The following is a 20,776-nucleotide window of genomic DNA, read 5'->3' as shown; positions in this document are numbered from 1 at the left end:
AAAAAAGCATGAATATCTGCTTTAACAGCTTTGGGGAAGTCTTCTGGCAGGCTGGTTGACTTTGATGGTCTTGTACGAGACAACAGCACCACTCAGTGGTGACTGGAGGCACAGCTCTAGAAAACACAGGATAAGCAGCGTTTAGAGCAAGAGTTATATTAATGCCCAGCTTTTTAAAAAGAAAAAAAAATACATATACATATATATATATATATATATATATATATATATATATATACATACATATACATATACATATATATATATATATATATATATATATCTCTCTCTCTCTCTCTCTCTCTCTCTCTCTCTCCCCTCTCACGGCTAAAAATGGTAACCAAAATGTTAAACAGAGCTTGGTATGATGCTGAATAACTTCAAGACTGAGCATGAAGGTCTTAGTTTAAAAATGACTCAATTCTTGCAACCAGTTTAAAAGGTCCTGTAAAAGCAACATTAATGTCTAATCGTGTTGAACCAAATGAAAAGAACAATACATTCAATAGTCAAAATTAAAAGGTAGACTTAGGGAGTTTTCATTAAACCGTCCTGTCTTATTGCAAATCAAATTGCAAATTTTTTTAATAACATTGCAACATAATGGAAGAGGTATGTTGCCTGCAATAAAGTGTTATTTTTGTATTTGTTTATTTAATCTACTTTATATTATAATATATATATAATATTGTAATATTACAATAATTGCATTTTTATTGATGTATCATAATTTTGATGTTTTTTTTTTGTTTTTTTTTAATTATGGTTGTGAAAGTGCACTAAAGCAGCCTCACCAGACAAATGTTGTTCATCTCGGCTCTGATGTTTCCCGGTCATCTGTTTGAGTCTTGACTTGACCGCGTTTGAGCGCCCTGCTAATGAAGAACATGTTCTCTCATTACATCCTTCGCTCGACACAAAATGACCTCCTACTGGTCTCACCGCGGTCAGTCGCCGTCCGCGCCGCAGTCTTGTCCTGCAGTTGCTTGCAGATGATGGCCTCGGCCCTCCTCGCGTTGGTGAGGGTGTCGGGCAGGGCCATGATCTCCGTCTTCCTCAGGTTGCTCTTCACGGCCGCGGTGGCCGTGGAGCGAGCCACCGGGGGGAGGAGCTGCTGGTACTTCTGGTCCGAGAAATCCAACTCTGGGGTTTGAGCTGTTCGAGGCCTGCAGGGAGGATTTAGATTATTAAAGGAGACATATTATGGAAAATTGACTTTTGAATGGTTTCTGTCCAAATACGTCCGGCTTACCTGCCCACCCATCAAATATGAAATTAAACAACCAAGTAAATACTTTTTGATGTACTTTTTTTCTGAAAATGTGCCCGCTTGGAATTTTGCCAGATTACTATTCTACGGTCCTTCTACGCTCATGACATGTTCAGCTAGGGTAGGGGAAGCTCCAGAGCCACTTTCAAGCAAGAGCAAGTCAGGGCAAAGGATTAACACTATCGTCCAGAAACACCCACATCCCTCATGGGTGTGACGCCCCTGCTATCACGCCAGAGCCAAAAGGTAAGCAGAGCTGCATTGAGTTTTGGTAGATACACAGATTAGCATCCTGAATGTTGTCTGATTGTGACATAACACCCGTCCATCCATTTTCTATGGTGACTTTGGGCAACAGGCGGCGCAGTTAGGCAATTTCCAATAATCCCGCCCCTTTACTGAGTTCCTCCACCCATGACTTGGGAGCAAGGCTGGGTGAAGATCATGTTCATAACGCTCGGTGCTGCTACTTTCAGAACTGGCATCATGCACATCCTGTTTTCTTTGCGTCAGTTTATGATTGTTAGGCCTTGGCGCAGGTTTCTGCGCGAAAGTGTCACCTCTGCTTGGTCAGGACGGTGTACACCTGCTGCACCAACAACTCGGCCACTCCCGGTTTACAGTGCATGGTGCCGTAGACCAGCTTCTCCGTCAGGTGCAGATGCAACTTCTGCACTGTCTGTCGGCACAAAAACAGACACTTTGAATGGTCTAGTGGAAATGAAAGCGATGGCATCACACATATATAGGACCTTCATGGCATTCTTTCCCTTCTTTAAGGGATCACAGTCAACTGGAAACAGAATTAAACAGGTTTTAAAAATAATAGCAATTACATTTTGCCTTTATCTGTTTATATCATAATATTTTTCCTCCTCTTACCCGACGTATCTTGTTCCAGTTGTCCTGCTTGGCAGAGAATGACGTTCCCTTGCTGTAGGCATGCATTTCGAAATCCCTGGGATAATAACGGCAAAACATCTCGGCCACATGGTAGCCACTGGAAAAATCCCTAGGGGCAAAAAAAAAGAAGAGAAAAAAAAAAAAGCAATGCTTTACATCTTGAAACAACAATTCAAGATGTAAAACGACAATTATCAATCTTATCCATTAATGAAAGTGTATTTTTCAGGATGATGAAGCGTATCAATTGTTAATCTTATCAGCTAATTGAAGTGTATTTGTCAGGACAACTTTGATCTGTGTCCGTAGTTCCAAATGCATCCCCGCTGACGTGCATGGCGGAGAACAAGAGCTGGTTTCCGAAAGCACAGCCACTGTCGCCAAATTAGCCTTTTGGTCGCTATATTTAGCAGCCTTTCTGACTTCTCTTTTTCAAAAAAGCAACTAGGAACTTTAGTTTAAACAACGAGGGCAGAAGTCTTTTCACATCGTTGTGTGTCTTACAAGGAGGGAGCTCAACGGAAGGCATCACAGAGCCAATCATGCTGATTGTTGCCAAAGACATGGCGCCCATTTATACTTTGCAAAAGCGGTGATTTATTGGCAAGTTGGAAAATTTAACCCGAGGTATGTGCTTTCAAGTGCCTCAGCTGTATAACCCTACACGGGAAAAGAGCCTGAGAGAGCTGGCAACAGACATATACACCGGCCCAGCCATGTTAAATTATTAAACATTTCAAATTATTCCTGTGTAAGTTAATACAGGGGGGAATGTTTGGTATCAGGACAATAAATCAATCCAAGAAGGAGGAAACCCCAAATTTGCAAAACCTGTTTTGAATAGAGTCATTGTCGTTTTCTTTTTATGCAAGCGAAGAGAAAAATAATGTGATTTATGTGCGGGGAAAAAATGCTGATTTTATCGCCCAGCCCTAAAGGTTGATTTTAATTTAAATCTTACGTACGAGACACAACATTAGGTACACCTTTCTTCCTGAATGAAGTGTTCCCCGAATGATAAGATTATGCGCTGAAATACACGTAAAACTAAATATGATAGAAAATATTACTATTACTACTTATAATAATATTTGTAATATTTATGTGAATTTATATTTGTTTTTAAATCCCATTCGATGATTTATTTACCTGCGTACGTTCATTGGCTGAACGGTCAGTTCGAGGCTCTGCAGCCATCTTGTGACGTCCCTCGGCAGCCCCGTCATAATTTTCTTTCTTTCCTTCTTTCTTTTTTTAAACCCTCCTTCTTGGTCTCTTTTCCGAGCCAAATACGGCGCGAAATGAACCGACCTCTCCCTGTTTACGACTCGTCGTCGTCGTCGTCGTCCCTTAATGACACGGCGGTGGCTTGAGCTAAAGCTAATACTAGCAAGTGTGACGTAGCGAGCTTTGCTGTGTGGCGCGTCTCCATGGAAACACCGTTTCTTTCTCGTGGTTTCGAGGTGGAAGCACGACAAAGGCTGCGGTAGCTCTTTGTTGCCCCGCGGGGGTCAACGGTGGAACTACTACATTATACCCCTGTTAAATTTGGTCGTTTTCCGAACAAAAGTTGTGATTATATAGGACATCCATGTTTATTGTTAACAACCAGTAGATATCGTATGCAACAATAGATGGAGCCTGGACTTAAAGCGCGTATTAGAGTGACATGCACAGAGTGGCCCCCATCTTGAACCGGAAGTCCCGCTATGGTCCCGCCCCTCCACTTCATTCATTTCCATTGAGACATTGGGCATGAGCACGCCTAAAATAAAGACGACAAATCATAACTTGCTGAATTTTTAAGCGGTTTATTTTGTTACAAACGTCAGACATGTGGCTACGATAGAAAAAAAAAATCAGTGTGCGTTGAAACGATTTCTTCACTCAAAAATTTTTACTTTTAAGGAATTGGTTGAAAACCAGTCCAGTTAGAAGCATGAGGCCCCACTACAATAGACGGCTAATATAAAATAAAGGATTTTATTGAGTTTGTAACAGTGTACAATGCAAAAATAGAATTCAAAAAAATACAATAACATGTTTTCAAAGTGCATTTTCTTCCAGATATTTATAGAGGCTATCCCCTGAACCACCAGCCATCCCTGTGAACATTCATAATGTAGGATGTGTTAGGTATTGGCTCACTCCCAGACACATTATGGAAAACAGGCAGCTGAAAAAAGATTGAACTTGGGTGGCTATTTGTATAAAAGCAATTAAAAAGTCACTTTTGCCAGGCGGTCATTGTCACTGGTACTGCAGGAAGTTCCTGATCCGGCCAGGCAGGGGCAGATGGCTCAGCAGGTGCAGTCGGTCCCGGCCGACGCACTTCCTGATACACTGGCGACACAGCTGACTCAGCAGTCGCGGTGTGGCTACAAAGTAGAAAGGAAAAAAAACACCCAACGAAAGGCGTTCAAGTAATAAAAGAGATAAGTATGACTTTACCTTCGTAGAGGAGCAGGAAGCCTTCTGTCAAGGTGCCGGGCGGGGCCACGTCCACCGGCCTCCGACACTCGCCGTTCCGGGCGTTGATGTCGGCGCCAAAGTCCAGCAGCAGCTTCACCACCGCTGTGCAGTCTTTCTCTGCCGCCGCGTGCAAAGGCGACTCCAGGGATTTGCCTTTCTGGACGTTAGCGCCTGAAAGGGAAACACAAAGTATCTCAAATATAGTGAACACCCACTGGATATGCTTATAAATGCGCATATGGACAAGGCTTTTGCACCAACGTGTGAATGCGCAGATTCAGCAAATAGCTGACATAGGTTCCAAAGTAAGGAAAAAAAAAACACGAAAAAGTGAGGTTATGAAAAGCAAAGAGCTTTTCTTCCACTTTCAATAATGTCTCGGACACCATTTTGTGTTAGCCTCGAGACAATTGCACCGGTAAATATCACAAACGTGATATTTAAACACCTCCAATGTTCACCTTTACCAGAGGTGGCTGGGAAATGCCACGCGTTAACACTACAAAACATTTTGGACCTTTCGACTAGAAGAACAACCTAAATCAAAGATGAAAAAAAAAACCAATGATGGCATGGCATGTATTCAAGAATATTGACAAATTTGAAGCATCAGTAATCTTATCTTTGTTTAGAATTGACACATTGGATAGAATGTTTTCGACCGTTTTGCCAAGAAAATTAAAGGCAATATTGTCCTGGCATTGAAAAAAAAAAAAAAAAAACACGAAGCATTCATGATCACCGAGAAATCGGAAATCCAATAAACTAGAGTATGTTTGACAGTCATTCAACAAATTGGAAATATCGAATATTTTCACCAAGAACATCAAATGCAATTATTTCATGCCATCATTGAAGAAATACAATGATACATTCGATTATACTGCGAAATCACACTACTATAGTTTAGTTGAGCTGTAAACAGACAAATTGATGCTGGATCCAAAATGTTGGATTGGAAAATGCTGGATCCATTTTCGACAAGAAGATCGAAGGTGAAAACATAGAAAAGCAATAATGGCATGGCATCACTGAAAAAAAAATGCAATGATGTATTCAAAATTCTGGGAAATCCAAAACATCACTAAGCTCGTGTTTGTTTTGTTTGTAAATAGACCGGATCACACAGCGGCTCCAAGATAGGGGAACTTTTTTTTAGCAAGAAAATCAACGGCAATGATGTCTGCATGAGAACTTAACATACCTTCCCTCAGGAGCTTCCTGGCGCATTCCAACTCCTGACAGGCGCAGGCCGTGTAGAGCGGCGTGCCAAAGTGAGGGACGTCCATGTCCACATCCGCACCCCATGTCAGCAGAACCTCCACGCAACCGGAATGACCTGGAAAGGGGATAGATTAAAACACAACTTAAAACACTCACTTATCAAAAATTGCAGATTTTTAAATATTTTATAATAGAAAATATTTTAAAAATTCAAATGAATTTGCAACTTTTTTTCACAAAGATATCTGACTTTTTTTTAACCAAAATATTGGGATTTTATTTCTACATTATCCAAATTGTTTTTCTCATGAATTTAAGACTTTTTTTCTCTTTTAATGCAAAATATAAAACTTTGTAACAAAAAATATCAGACTTCTTTCCCTTAAAAACATGCTTTTTCTGGAATATAAACAAATTATCCCCAGAAAACATGGTTTGTTTTGTGAGAATTAACACATTTTCTTGAAAATAATTTTTATAAATGGAAAATATCTGTCTGTTAATTAAAAATATCCCACTTTCCCCCGTTCAAAAAGATCCAATTTGTTTTCTAGAAAAAACAGTCTTGTTTCCCGTGAATATACATACACTTTTTGCCCTGACGGATAATCATTTTTCTCAAAAATTATAACATTCTTAAATTGAAAACATTTTTCCTCATTCTTGAAAATGTATCAAAATTTGATGGAAAATATACAAATATTCTCCTAAAAAATCTCACTCTCACTATTTGTTTTCTAGAAAATATAAAAAATAAAACTCACAAATTTAAAAAGATATCCGATTTTAAAATCTAATATATGCAACTGCTTTCTAGAAATATGAGACTTTTCTTTCTAGATTTCCTATTTTTTCCCCTTGGGTGAATGCACGACATTAAAAAAAAAAAAAAAAAACTTTTCTAGAAAAATATATGACTTATTCCTAGAAAATATGTGATTTGTTTACACGAAAATGTACAACTTTTTCCCCCTCAACAATATCCAATTTCTTGTCTAGAAAATATGTCACTTTTTTCCACCCTGAAAATATAATCCATCCAATCTTTTTTCAAAAATATTCAACTTAAAAAAAGTTTTTTTCTTGGAAATATCACACATGTACTCCCCCTCCCCCCCACTAAAATATACACATTGTTTTTCAAACCTATAGGACCTTTTCCCTCGAAAATACTGCCCGGAGTGTACTGACCTCTGCTGGTGGCCTCGTGGATGGGTGACGGCTGGTGCGCGAGGCTCTGAGCTCTGGCGCCATTTTCCAGCAGGACTTCGGTGCATGCCACGCTGCCCACCGCGCAAGCGTTCAGCAAGGGCGTGGCGCCGTCAACCGTTGAGGCGTTGACCTGTAAACACCCCAGTTGGTGTCACCGTTGGGAAAGTAGTTTCAACATTGTCACCGTTTTGTGAAAGTCACCTACGTCGGCGCCGGCGTCGACGAGGGCTCTGGCGCAGGGTGGGTGGTCTCCGAGGCAGGCTTCGTGGAGAGGAGTCACCTGGTCGAGGGTCACGCTGTTTACGTTGTGGCCCTGATGGCACACACACATAAACACATTTAGTTCAGTGTTTCCCAACCTTTGCGTTTTACATGAGGAAAATATCATGGCGCACCAGCCAGCGCAAATGTTACACAAAGTACATACTGCAACATTGGAGATCAATGTACTTGGAAATGGATTTGCTCTGTGTGAATGTAGCTTTTGATTCTGCTCAAATAGGTTTTATAAGAATATATATATTTTTTAAATATAACTTTTTCTTGAAAATGTGCAACTTTTTTCTACGAAATATGACCTTTTTCAAGAAAATTTTGAGAAACTATTTCTCAAAAATATTTGTCCTCAATGATTTTTGCTATTTTTCCGCAGATGCAATTAAATTAAAAATCTAATTAAAAATAAGCACGTTTTGTAAAAAATACATGGCTTTTTTTCAAAACTCTTTCGGGACTTTTTACTTTGAACTTTTTTCTCCAAAACAAATTATGTGGGATGCCTTTGTAAAAGGGACTTTAATTGCTCAACCCAAAACAAGTCTATTTTCTGGAATCCAGATCTGCAACAATTGAGCCACTGAGACCTCGACTACTGACTTACGTTCTGAGTTTTCTATCACTTCCTGTGATGTTTTCGCTGGACATTAAGGCTGCTTTGAAGAACGCGGCCATCTTGAAATTGGGAGTTGGGCCAGTTATGCAGTGATTAATCAGGGAAAGCACTGAGTGCGACAAAAAACAACTGTCCCCTATATGTGAAAATTGGAACTAAACCATGATTTCTTCCAAATGACAGAAATTGAATGAGCCCGCTTTTGTCCTCAGCGGGTCAACTAAAAGCGTTCATCATGGTCCATGCCATACACCTTTCATAGTTGAATGGATTTGTAGTGTTATTACTCTTTGGGTAGTCCCACGTAGACATATACGCTAATAAATATGAAACTCCAATGAACGCCCCGCCACCTCTCACCTGCACAATGAGAGTCCTGAGGGCAAGGAGGCGACCCTGACTGGCGGCGTCGTGGAGCGGCGAGCGGTCCGTCCAGGAAGCTGGCACGGCAAAAATGCATTCATTAGAGCATTGGTCCGTTCGTTCGATGTTTCGTTCGTCAACCGTGAACGCTCCTTGCTGAGAGTCCTTTACAACGCGCGCGCTGTTTACTACAGCAGCTAATCAGGCTACGCTACATCGCAAAGGTTATTGTGTGCAAAAAAAAGAAAGATAACAAGGTTAATCGCTGAGGTGAGTGTAGTCATTTTTACACAATTTAAAGTGTTTACTATGCACAGCTGGAACACTCAATATGCAATTACGCTTGATTTATTGAGCAAAAATAATCAAGCATAAGTGATACAAATGCCAACGTGTCCTCATACCCTCACTTTATTAGGTACACCTGATCCATTACCAGCGTTACACAAAAACAGATACCTTTGGAAAGGAAGAATTGTTGAGACAGCAGCCTGTTCTACAAAATGTGTGTTTAAAAAAAATATATATTTTTTTTTTCTTGATAATATGTACATGACATTTGAATCTAAAATAAACAATGTGTTCATAAAAGCATGCAACCTTTTTTATACTTCACTTATTTTCTTGCCGATATAAACTTTTTTTTAAATCCTTGACCATATAAGACTTTTTCATTTCAAATATACAACTTGTTCTCTCAATATCAGACAAAGCTATTTTGATCAGCTGAACTTTATTTGGGGTTAGTCAGAGGCACTCTACGGTGGCAGGTGCGTGCTGACTCCCATTTAACATGAGTTTCTATGTGATTGAAGGCAGAATATACAACTTTTCCCCCACCACATATATGATTTGAAAATGTATGACATTTACTTGAAAGCGTGACAATTTCCTAAAAAAAAAGTCTGAACTCTTTTCAATTAAACTTGGGCATAAATTAGTCATAAAATGTGGTCTGAGTTTAATTTCAATCACAAGAATAAACAGAGTCTGCTTAAACTAATACTACACGATTACATATTTTCATGTTTTTATTGAAAGTAACGTAAAGATTCACAGGAAAGGGAGGAAAAATTAAGTGAACCTCTCGGGTACGGATTCTCCAAGAACTAATCAGTCAAGTGTGAGCCAACCTGGAGTGGCTTAGGTTTAAAACTGCTCTGGCCACAAGGAAACACGGGAGTTTAGAATTGTCTCTTGTCAAGAAGCATTGCCTGATGTCTACCATGCTTCTCTCAAAAGAGCTCTCCGAAGACCTACGATTAAAGAATTGTTGACTTGTATAAAGCTGGAAAAGGTTCCAAACGTATCTCTCAAGGTCTTAATGTTCATCGGTCCAGAGTGAAGCAAAATTGTCTATGAATAGGGAAAGTTCAGCACTTTTGCTTCTCTTCAAAGGAGTGTAAAGATGACTGAAAGAGCACAAGACAGAATGCTCAAACAGATAAGAAGAAAAAAAAAAGAATGCTAGAGTGTCAGCTGAAGACGTACAGAAAATCACTGGCGCATGCCAACATATCTGTTAAAAAAAAGCCCTAATATGTAAAACATTGAACAAGAATGGGGTTCATGGAAGTCTAAAAAAAACATTGTTCGAAGTTTGTTAAAGAGCACTTGAATGTTCCACAGCACTACTGGCAAAATATTCTGTAGACAGATGAAACCTCTGTTGAATTTGTTTTGGAGGAACACACAACGCCATGCGTGGAGGAAAAATGGCACAGCACACCAACAACAAAGTATGGTGGAGGGAACATCATGGTATGGGCATGCTTTGTTACCTCAGGGCCTGGACAGCATCAATGTAAAAAATTCATTCACAGGTTCATCAAGTTATTTTGCAAAATAACTTCTGTCCAACAGTTGCTCAAAGGAGGATGGGTGTTGTTGCTACATGACAATGATTCAAAACACAAAAGCTAATCAACAACAGAATGAGTTCAGAAGAAGAAAATACATTTTCTGGAGTGACTCAGTCAAAGTCCTGACCTCAACCCGATTGAGATGCTGTGGCATGACCTCAAGAGAGCTACAATAGTCACACCAGACATCCCAGGAACCTTGCTGAACGGCAAGAGTTTTGTAAAAAGGAACGGTCCAAAATCTATCCTGATCATTGTGCACGTCTGATTTAGATGAAGATTACACTACATTTGATGACCAATTAATGGAGAAATTCCAATGGGTTCACATACTTTTTCCTTCTCTATTCTTAAAAAATAGATAAGGTTTTGATCGAAATGTTCTCACGTCTCTCCAGGAATGTTGTTGTGGTTTCGCCTACGAGTGGGAGGGGAGCGTCACTGTTCACGACTGGAAATGGAAACTAGGCCAGTCACGCACACGCGCGCGTGCGTGCGCGTTCTATTAATACAACGGAGAAAAGGAGTTGCCGGCCTTGCAGCGTCTTGCCACAGTAATGAATGTACAGTTGACATTAAGCTGATGAGAGCACAGTTTGGGATCACTCATCATCTTTTAATGCGAATATAATGAAATGAATGTGATGAATAATTAAATAGAATCAGTCTGGTTAGCATAGTGAATTAGTGGCTGCTTTATCAAGACAGGATGCCGCTGCGCGCAGAGGTTCTCCAGTTAACCGGCGTCCGATGTTGACTCACCGCGCTGCTGGGTGTAGTCGTAAAACTCGGCCGATATCCTGGCCGCCTCCTTGCGGTTGCCGCGGACGATGTAGAAGTAGGTGAGCAGGTTGAGGGAGATCTTGACGAAGAGCTTGAAGCAGAACAGCGCCAAGATGCTGAGGTAGACGTTGGACAACTGGGCCGCGAAGGGTTTGTTGTCACCCGTGGCGGCGGTGCTGCCAGCCAGCTGCTGCGTTGCGTCGGACATTTCCTCTGCTACTGTGACGGTGAAGGCGGGACACGCTGATAGAGAGGGGGAAAAACAGAATGGAAAAAATTCCCTTCAGCTGTTGGGGAGACTGAGCGTGACTACAACGGTGTTATTGTAGCGAGGGAGCAAAGGCAGGGGATTGGGAATAACGCTCTGTGTGCTATTAATAATAATGTATCATAAAACACAACACAATACTATATGCAGTGCATTGCCAAGCAAAATTAAGCCACTGGGAACTAGAGCGGGCTCACTCCATTTTGGTCATCTGCAGAAATGAATAGGGGAAAGGGACATCTTTCAGATGAATAGTTTTGAAGATTTAGTTCCAATTTTGACATATAGGGGGCAGTCTATGCTCTCATCCTCCAACAAAGTGAGGTTCAGTGACTGAGAGAAGACCAAATGTTATTGATCATTTTTCATGAAATAGTGATAGATTTGACTTGAGATTTGTACTTAGACCACTATTGCACTTACCTTTTTTTTTAAATTCCAGTTTGTTTCTTTCCTTTCAGGCAACACAGATTATGCTGAAATAAAATCACAAAATGGAGTTAGCCCGCTCTGGTTCTCAGTGGCTCAATTACATTTTTCCCTCAAATATCAGATTATTTTTTTTACAAAAAACGTCAGACTTTTTCTTAAAAATATCTGATGATTTTTCTTCTTGAAAATATCCACATTTGTTTTTAAAAATATGCAACGTTTGTTCAATTGTTCCCATGTTTTATTTAACCATTTTATCCTGAAAATAATACAAAATAGAATGTTTGTTTTTCAAAAATATGTCCTTTTCTTTAAATTCAACAACAGAAAAAAATATATATTTGCAAAATTTTTCATTAAAATGAAATGATAATGATGATAATTTCTTCTGAATCATACATAACATGTTTTTTCTCAAAATTTTCTGACTGACTTATTCATATTTTATTTTCTCAAACATGCAACTTTTTGGTTGAAAATGTTCATCTTTCTGCTTGAGACCGTATGCCAAAAAACAAAACAAAAAAATATTACAACATATGAATAAATTATAAGTATTTTAAAATAGGGAGTTACTTATCAATAACCCTGTGTGTGTGTGCGTGTATATATATACATCTTAAATGTGACTTTTTATTGAAAATATAGGCTACAACTTGATTTCGTGAAAATATAAAAAAATACGGCAATATATATATATATATATATATATACACACACACACTATATATATATATATATATATATATACACACACACACACACACACACACTATATATATCTACAACGTTATTTTAGTAATGTCTCCCCCTGGTGTCCATCACAGGTAATGCATCTACGACCACTCTTTTTGAAGTTTACCTTTTCGTGACGTTTCCACTTGCGCTTGTCAGAAATTTCTCGTTGTCGTCGCGCGAACTTTTCAGGACCCAAAATGAAGGGCGGTTACCGGTGCGCTGTTGCCATGGCGACAGTTTTCGCCGTCGTCGCCCTGCTGTGTTGCCAAATAAACGCGAGTTGGGACGAGGAATTGAAGAATTTGAGCGAGCTGGTGGATGATTTTACGCCATTTGGGGCTCGTTGCCACCTCATGTACGAAGGCAAAGGTGACTTTGAGCGCTTCAATGGCTGTTTTCGGGTAAGACATGAAGAAACGTGTACGTCCTAACAGACCACGCCCACGACGTACAACCCGGAAGTAAAGAGCACAGGTTAAATTGGGGTGGATTTAGGCTTTTTGATTGAAACTGTGTAAACGGTAAGAGATATGCGTCGTGAGTGTAACCGCGGTCTGTTTCGAGGTCAAGTCCGGCGTTCAGTGTAAATATGCTTAAAAATATAAACGGATTGCATTTCTTTGGATTGAGGCTAATCCACATTTATTGCTAGCACTCACTAACTTCTGAGTTGATATACACACAGGCAGGCTGGGATTTGAACCCCAAACATGAAGTTTGCATTTCATTCAGAAAAACTATCATGTTTTTACGATTGTCAGAAACCATTAAAAAAACAAACATAAAACAACATTTTGTCCTCAAGAAAATACTGCGTTAACCTTGTAATGTTAAAAAATTTTAAATGTGAAAAATACAACTTTTTATCTCAAAAACAGACAACATTATTCTTGAAAAAACAAATGCAGTGATTCTCAACGAGTGCGTTGGAAACCCAACTTGAGTGGGTCATGGGCAGTAAAAGAATTTGAGCGACAACAAATTTGGGTTACATAAGAAGAGAACTGCATATACTGTCCAGTGAAATGCTTAACGTGCATCGCAGATCGGACTCTGGCCACGTCTACTCTGTAAACAAATAGATTGCTAGCAGACGTCATTGCTAGTACCATGCATTTGGCAGTACATCAAACTCCTTGGAATGGGCGCCACCCGGATGTGAACATCAGTGCAGCATGAAAACAAAACTAGCATGGCGCCAACACAACTTTCAACAGAATATGAAGTGATAAAAAAACAATAAAACCAATTTTTTTTTAATAGCAGAAATATTCAGACTGTCCATACGGTCACCGTTGCGCCTCTCTGCGTCCTTCATTTCCTAAAAAATAAAACATTGGTGTCTTGAGTCACGATTTAAATTGGTTTCGTGACCACAGTACACTTAAATCTCAAATCTTCTTTCCTTGTTAAAATGAATTGAAATGCCGGTAATACGTTCCAGTCTCCCCTAAAACAACAAAATTACTTTTGTCTTTTAAATAAGATAGCACTCTATTATAGTGTACTTTACAAAAACATACAGTAATGACTTTCATAAGCTTCGGTGCTCAATACAAGTTGACAGAAGTATACATTAAATGTCTTTGTAAAAGTTTTTGTTGTTGTTGGAACACTGCAGAATGCTACGGAGCGTCATGCGTACCTCAACATCTTTTCCTCTCAGCCTCAGTCTGCCAAGTACGGAATCAACCAATTCTCTTCCCTCTCACCCAAGGAATTCCGAGGTAGGATGAACTTGGAATACTGTTCCATCGCTATGATAGGCAGCTAGAATTACAATCCACAATTTGTATGTTTCTGCCTCAGCAACATCATCTCCTGGCATTTGAGTGCAATTTGAGAGGAAATTGACTTCACATGTTTTTTTAACCGGGCAGGATGTTGTTGTGTTACGTGATGTTGTGTTCTTTGTGTTCATGGCAGATTTGTACCTGCGAGCAACCTCTGAGCGCACTACGCCGTTCCTCAGGGCCAAGGCTAAGGAGCTGCCGGCCAAATTTGACTGGAGGGACCGAGCAGTGGTGGGGCCTGTCCAGAACCAGCAAGCAGTAAGACGGAACACGCTCAGGTGTATTTTTGAGACCAAAACACATTTGATTGTTTGTATGGAGTTTATTTAAAATTTTAATTTAAATGTATTAGAATTTTTATTTAATTTAAATTCTAAGCTAGTTATACATATCATTTTAATTTGTCATTTTTTGATGTCATTTAAATTTCACTTGAATTGAATTTAAATTAAATGTTCTCTATTTTATTCTAACATCATGTTTAATTATTCATAATTTAATACATTAAATTAATATAGTCATTGTCTTAATGTATTTTTTATGTAAAAATTGTAAGTTGATTGCTTATGATTTTAATTACATTTCAGTGTATTATATATATTTTTTAAAATAAAATATATATTTTTATTATTATTTTGTTTTTACATTGAAGTTTTTAATCATATTTCAAATTGCTGGAGGGGTAGGTCAACTTCCATTTCCATTGTAGCGACTTTGAAAGATGGAGGTGTGTGTGACCTATGCTGAGACTGTTACATGTAAAGGAGTCCAATTCATAGAAACAGATGTACTATTATTAATAACTACAATAACACACCCATTTCAGTCAGCAGATGACATCATAAAGGGGTCAGATCTTAAAGGTCTTTAAAGAAGGTTTTAGATGTTATTAGTGTTCTTTTAAGATGACTGAGTGTCTATGTAATAAGAACAGCGTGTCTGATAATGAGCTGCGTTTTAAAGATAAATTAGGGCAATTATTTGACCAGCAGGGTGGCTCCAGGACAGACAGCCTCTTGCATTAAAATGAAGTCTTTTAGTCCCGGTGTCCTTTACAAAGTCATCAAGAAGCTAATTTTGGAAAAGGTGGTGGGATAAGAAAAATGTATTTGTGCTGGAGAAGATGTTCATTTAGGATAGGGTTTGGATTAATTCTTCCCTCGGGGGTTTGAACCTTAGCTTTTCTCAGTAATTCATCTTTTGCAGTGCGGCAGCTGCTGGGCGTTTAGCGTGGTGGGCGCCGTGCAGGCGGCCAATGCCATCGCGGGCTCGCGGCTGGAGGAACTCAGCGTGCAGCAAGTGGTGGACTGCTGCTTTCAAAATGGAGGCTGCAACGGAGGTTCTCCGACCAAAGCCCTCCTCTGGTTGCGGACGGTACTTGGAACGTTTTACAAAATTCAGCCCCCGAAGACAGTTATTAGTGTCTATCATGAGTAGACCTTCAAAAAAGTCTGAGGAAGTCATGCTAAAAAAACTCAAAAAGAAGTCAGCCATTTTAGTTTCAAGTGGCCATTTTGGGGTCATTTGAGCTATTCACGCTAAATAAAAAATGTAGCCCTCAAAGCCTGTGTCACTTAGCAACATGAAATTTGGCATCGTGGGTAGAGTCAGAAAAAGATTTAAAAAAAAAAATTCCTCAAAAGACAGTCTCTCATTTTCATTTGAAGCAAACATTTCGGGTCAAATAGTACTTTGAACATTTTAAAACAAGACCGTTTTAGTTGGCAACATGAAATATGGTGGCTATGTCTATCATGAGTGGAACCACAAAAAAGTCTCAAGAAACTTGATGTCAGCAGGCTCACGCAGGTTTCGACCTACCGTAAATGGGGGCGGGCCAACACCTGCTTTAAAATCAAATATGTTACTACTGACTCCATCTTGGGGGGCATTTTTTTTTAGTTCTAGGACGAACTATAGAATAAGTGCCAATGTTGGCAATATTAGGTCCTTTAAAGCCAGTGTCACTTAGTGATTCAGCAAGCGTGTCTATCATTAGTAGACCCACAATAAAAAGTCTCAAGAACCCATTCCCCAAAAAACAGAGTTAGCCATTTTGGTGTGAATCAGCCATTTCGCGGTCACTTGACGGCCAAGTTTGACGACTCGCCAAAAACCACGAAAATATAATAAGTCACAAATAGACATCGTGTCTCAAAAATCACGGGAGCGCATCATTAAGGTTGATTTGACATGATCTCATCCACGCAGACCAAAGTGAAACTGGTGCCACAGTCGGACTACCCCTACACGGCCAAGAACGGAATGTGTCACTTCTTTCTCCAGTCTCAACGGGGCGTTGGCGTGGGGAACTTCACTGCGCACAACTTCAGGTACTGATTTAAATACTTTTTTTTTCTCCACAGCACCCAGGTAATAAAAGCTTAAAAATGGCTCATGGCTTGAAAAGGAAATCATGTGACGTTGAAGGACAGAGCAGGGTCCAGGACATGTCGTGTTTGCTGTGTCAACACAGATATTGATCACTCAGTAGCACACAGCTCTTGGAAAGTCACAGGTCAACACAGCTTGTTTACTTGCTGGAGTATCAGGTCTTTTTGAAAAAAGAAACTATATGGTCAGACAATATATATATATATGTGTGTGTGTGTGTGTGTATATATTAGTAAGTATGTACAAATTTTAGGCAATTGAGAATGCATTCTCATTTGCATTGCTGACCTGGCTGCTGACAATGGTAAAATATTATCAGTTGATAGTTAAATACAAACATTTTAATTTGGTTTATTTACAACCCCAATTCCAATGAAGTTGGGATGTTGTGTTAAACACAAGTAAAAACAGAATACATTGATTTGCAAATCATGTTCAACCTATATTTAATTGAATACAATACAAAGACAAGATATTTACTGTTCAAACTGATAAACCTGATTGTTATTAGCAAATAGTCATGAACTTAGAATTTTTTGGCTGCAACACGTTCCAAAAAAGCTGGGACATGCTCATCAAACACCTGTTTGGAACATCCCACAGGTGAACAGACTCATTGGGAACTAGTGGGTGTCACGATTGGGTAGAAAAGGAGCTTCCCTGAATCGCTCAGTCATTCACAAGCAAAGATGGGGCGAGGTTCCCCTCTTTGGGAACAAGTGCGTGAGAAAATAGTCGAACATCTTAAGGACAATGTTCCTCAACGTAACATTGCAAGGAATTTTGGGATTTCATCATCTACCGTCCATAATATCATCAAAAGGTTCAGAGAATCTGGAGAAATCACTGCATGTAAGCGGCGAGGCCGAAAACCGCGAATACCAGGCAATAGGTTCCCCCCAAAAATCTTCAAATGGCAAACCACAAATACGCAGGGGTCCACAGTATATAATAATTTTGTAGAAAGTTGTAGTAGAGTAGTTGTAGAAAATACATAAGAAAATGTACTTGCTAGTTTTTAAATGAATTAAAAAGACTTCTTTGAAGGCCCGTGCCTTAAAATGTTAACTTTAGCAGTAATACGAGACAAAAATGAAAGCGTAATCTTCCTTCCTGGTTGTAAGGCTGTCTGCACTCTTCTGCCCCCACTAGCGGTCAGGAGGAGGCCATGAAGGCTGAGCTGGCGGAGCGAGGTCCTCTGTCCGTCGTCGTGGACGCGGTCAGCTGGCAGGACTACTTGGGAGGAATAATCCAGCACCACTGCTCCAGTCGCTGGCCCAACCACGCCGTGCTGCTGGTGGGGTACGATGCCACAGGTATGCCAATCAACACCCCACGCAGATTTCATTGGGCCATGAATGACGTCATTTTCGAAATTGGATCATTTGTATTGGTATTCATTCATTTATTACAGATAATATATTTAGGCATTTTCTGTGTGTTTACATTTATTTCATAAAAATAATTTAATTTTGTAAATTATTTTAATAATTTAATTCATTTCTTTCCAATGTAGCTCAAATTGAGTTAAAATGTACTTGAATAATTTAAGGAATTTAATGTAATTTAATTTATCTGAAGCAATTTAAATCAATGATTTAATTTTTGTCATTTAATACTTATTTGAAAAATATATGAAATGTAAAACCTCTAACTAGCTAACCACATTATTTTGAAATTGTATTGTTCTTTTTGATATTTTTATTTAGCTATTAAACGTAACATTTGAATGGTATTTTGTGTCTTTTCTTTTTTAATTAACATTTTTTAACAAAGTGTATATTTTCTTTTCCATAATAGCTTGAATTGAGTTTAAATTTACTGGCCTTGAACAGAACAAACCAAGAAAGCCTAAAATGAGCCCGATCCTGCCGGAGAATTGTAATGAATCCATTAGGCCCCCAAGGCCAAATATGGCCATGAAATACAAAAGAACACATTGAAAATGCATAAACACAATCGACTTTCCTTTTTTTTTTTTTTTGCTTCCCTCGCGTTTTATCCTCTATTGATGTCATAAAAAAGCTATCTTTGCAGAGTTCTCGATGAAAAGAAAAAAAGGAAAAGAAAATTGAATTGTCCCATTATCCATCCATCCATTTTGCGTACCGCTTTATCCGCACAAGCGTCGCAGGCGTGCCGGAGCCTATCCCAGTTATCTTCGGGCGAGAGGCGGGGTACACCCTGAACTGGTCGCCAGCCCATCGCAGAATTGTGCCATTATTATTATTGAATCGTTGGCCTCTTTGGATGTTGACAGTGTTGTACCTTCAAGGTGCAGCTATATCATCACAATGTTATGTAAGAGTTGGAACTACAACGTTGTGTTTTATAAGAGGGGGTGCGCCCTATCTGTTGGGATGTTGAAGGGGTCCTGGGCCTTTCAAAGTTTAGGAAAGGCTGATTTGAAAGTATGTTTTTATATCATTTTTAAGGGGGTGTGGAGATAGTGGATTTGAATTGAGTTAAGGAGTGTGCGTTCGGGAGGTCAGGTGGCAGTGACACAAGACGTTTCGCCTCCCGTCCGAGCAGGTTTCATCAGTTCATGCGACAAGGCTTAAGTTAGGTCTTACTAGCTAAATTCAACTATTTGTGCTCCCGAGTTGGAGGCACACCCCAAAAACCACGAGTGTTATCGTTCTTTTGGAAAAGATAAAAAAGGACCGTTGTTAGGATGCCTGGCAGTGAGGGCACTGTCCAACAACAAGACTCGATAGGTAGAAACTCCCTTTTTATTCTTCCATTCAGTTGTAACCCTCTTTTCCTCAATTAGGCCTTTTGGGCACTTTCAGATGAGCCTTTCATCCCAATAGAGATGGTGTTCCTCTTCTCTCCCACACGTACCTTCATTTTTGTTGTTGTTTTTAAAAAAAAAAATAGAAACAAAGCTTTTTGGATAATTTCAGATGAGCATTTTCTAATCTTTTAAAGCTGCACACCCCTTTCAACATTTTGACAGATGCGCATCCTAAAGAATAAGAACGGAGCCATTTGGATACTTTCCGCACCTTTAGAAGCCATGCACCCTTTTCAGTATGCCGACGGACACACATCCTTAAAAAATAAAATTGTTAAAACAAAGGCTTTTGGAGCCTCTTAGATAAGCAAACTTGCACCAACTTTTAGAAGCCTTTGGTTACTTTTCAGATCAGCTTTTCCCAAACTTTTACTTTCAGATCACGTTTAACATCCAGGCGGAGGAGGCGCACCCCGTCTTGCCCACACACAGCTTAAAGAAAATTGAATAATTCGAATCAAAGAATGTGGGTCCTTTTAAATCACACCCCGTTCAACTCCCCCATTTTTGTGACTTATTTATTTTCACAAAGCGATTATGCGACCTTTCACGCTTTCATGTCAAGTTGTGCTCTTTACTCTGTAAATAATTTATTTTAAATTGTAAATATATATATATATATATATATTTTTTAGGGGAAATTCCTTTCTGGATAGTGCAGAACTCCTGGGGCAGAGACTGGGGCAGCGAGGGTTACGTGTACGTCAAAATCGGCGGCAATCTCTGCGGTGAGTGCAAACCAACCATCCCTGTTTTTTTTTTTTTTTTTTTTCCCCCCCCCCCCCCCCCCCCCCCCCCTCTCCTGTATTTGTTTTTAGATTCACATCCCCTTTTAAGATGGAGTGTCTGCTGTGGTTGTCATCAAACCCTGTGGGATCAACATTAATATTCTCTTTGCGTCGTCTGTTGCCAGGCATCGCGGATTCTGTGGCGGCCGTGTTCGTTTGACATAATGCAAATAAATCACTTTACAAGGGCGTCAATGCTGAGCTTTATTTAGGCATACATAAACACACTGAAAATACAGACAAATACTATGTACAACAAATATGTATTTTTAAATACCAAATGATACAGGTTCATATACAAAGATTACAGCAATCGCAGCATTAAAAAAAGAATATATTAAACATATGTTAAAATGTAGTGCTTACGCTCACCGGACACAACATTAGGTACACCTACAAGCTCCGTTGTTAGTGGTAGCCCTGCGGTTGTGTGCCTCATACTAAGGGCTGTTCCTAACATTTTAAACCTTATCTCACTCAATATGCAAACCAAATAATAATAAAGTATGATCCAGGTGAGTATAACAATATTAACCATATTGTTCTATTAAAAAAACAGTTATCCAAAATTCTTCTCTTGGATCC

General features: G+C 39.4%; 3 protein-coding genes across 8 annotated transcripts; 1 reads left to right on the top strand and 2 right to left on the bottom strand.

Annotated features, from left to right (window-relative positions):
• Positions 1-4: 4 nt before the first annotated feature.
• spata4 (spermatogenesis associated 4) lies at positions 5-3,600 on the bottom strand. Its single transcript, XM_061685184.1, has 6 exons — positions 3,323-3,600; positions 2,153-2,282; positions 1,831-1,949; positions 943-1,166; positions 795-875; positions 5-116 (listed from the first exon to the last, which is right to left on the bottom strand). Exons 1-6 carry the CDS (start codon positions 3,397-3,399, stop codon positions 22-24), a joined length of 726 nt encoding a protein of 241 aa, XP_061541168.1. The 5' UTR covers positions 3,400-3,600; the 3' UTR covers positions 5-21.
• Positions 2,200-12,863, bottom strand: asb5a (ankyrin repeat and SOCS box containing 5a). Of its 2 annotated transcripts, XM_061685181.1 has the most exons (10): positions 12,544-12,863; positions 11,673-11,725; positions 10,961-11,224; positions 8,334-8,413; positions 7,287-7,394; positions 7,061-7,211; positions 5,850-5,984; positions 4,625-4,816; positions 4,405-4,551; positions 2,200-2,282 (listed from the first exon to the last, which is right to left on the bottom strand). In XM_061685181.1, exons 3-9 carry the CDS (start codon positions 11,187-11,189, stop codon positions 4,424-4,426), a joined length of 1,023 nt encoding a protein of 340 aa, XP_061541165.1. In that variant the 5' UTR covers positions 11,190-11,224; positions 11,673-11,725; positions 12,544-12,863; the 3' UTR covers positions 2,200-2,282; positions 4,405-4,423. The 2 variants fall into 2 exon arrangements, with proteins under 2 accessions (XP_061541165.1, XP_061541164.1); XM_061685180.1 differs by lacking the exon at positions 2,200-2,282 and having other exon boundaries at positions 3,979-4,551.
• Positions 12,579-20,440, top strand: ctso (cathepsin O). Of its 5 annotated transcripts, none has more exons than XM_061685176.1 (8): positions 12,579-12,820; positions 14,086-14,146; positions 14,346-14,470; positions 15,419-15,586; positions 16,424-16,545; positions 17,759-17,922; positions 20,039-20,102; positions 20,222-20,440. In XM_061685176.1, exons 1-8 carry the CDS (start codon positions 12,617-12,619, stop codon positions 20,349-20,351), a joined length of 1,038 nt encoding a protein of 345 aa, XP_061541160.1. In that variant the 5' UTR covers positions 12,579-12,616; the 3' UTR covers positions 20,352-20,440. The 5 variants fall into 5 exon arrangements, with proteins under 5 accessions (XP_061541160.1, XP_061541159.1, XP_061541161.1 ...); XM_061685175.1 differs by having other exon boundaries at positions 14,041-14,146; XM_061685177.1 differs by having other exon boundaries at positions 14,041-14,146; positions 20,039-20,131; positions 20,317-20,440.
• The last annotated feature ends 336 nt before the right edge of the window (positions 20,441-20,776 follow it).

Source organism: Phycodurus eques, chromosome 9, assembly GCF_024500275.1.
Source record: "Phycodurus eques isolate BA_2022a chromosome 9, UOR_Pequ_1.1, whole genome shotgun sequence".
NCBI lineage: Eukaryota > Metazoa > Chordata > Actinopteri > Syngnathiformes > Syngnathidae > Phycodurus > Phycodurus eques.
The sequence above is the reverse complement of the archived record's forward strand: the minus strand, read 5'-3'. Positions and strand labels throughout refer to the sequence as shown.

Excerpts from the sequence above, each read along its gene's own strand:
- asb5a (XM_061685181.1), bottom strand. The coding sequence starts at position 11,189 with ATGTCCGACGCAACGCAGCAGCTGGCTGGCAGCACCGCCGCCACGGGT. Across the intron at positions 8,414-10,960 it reads CGACTACACCCAGCAGCGCG|CTTCCTGGACGGACCGCTCG; the intron begins GTGAGTCAACAT and ends TTGCCGTGCCAG. Across the intron at positions 4,552-4,624 it reads CTTCCTGCTCCTCTACGAAG|CCACACCGCGACTGCTGAGT; the intron begins GTAAAGTCATAC and ends TCTACTTTGTAG.
- ctso (XM_061685175.1), top strand. The coding sequence starts at position 12,617 with ATGAAGGGCGGTTACCGGTGCGCTGTTGCCATGGCGACAGTTTTCGCC. Across the intron at positions 12,821-14,040 it reads GCTTCAATGGCTGTTTTCGG|AATGCTACGGAGCGTCATGC; the intron begins GTAAGACATGAA and ends GGAACACTGCAG. Across the intron at positions 14,471-15,418 it reads CTGTCCAGAACCAGCAAGCA|TGCGGCAGCTGCTGGGCGTT; the intron begins GTAAGACGGAAC and ends CATCTTTTGCAG.
- spata4 (XM_061685184.1), bottom strand. The coding sequence starts at position 3,399 with ATGACGGGGCTGCCGAGGGACGTCACAAGATGGCTGCAGAGCCTCGAA. Across the intron at positions 1,950-2,152 it reads ACTGGAACAAGATACGTCGG|ACAGTGCAGAAGTTGCATCT; the intron begins GTAAGAGGAGGA and ends TTGTGCCGACAG. Across the intron at positions 117-794 it reads AGATGAACAACATTTGTCTG|AGCTGTGCCTCCAGTCACCA; the intron begins GTGAGGCTGCTT and ends TGTGTTTTCTAG.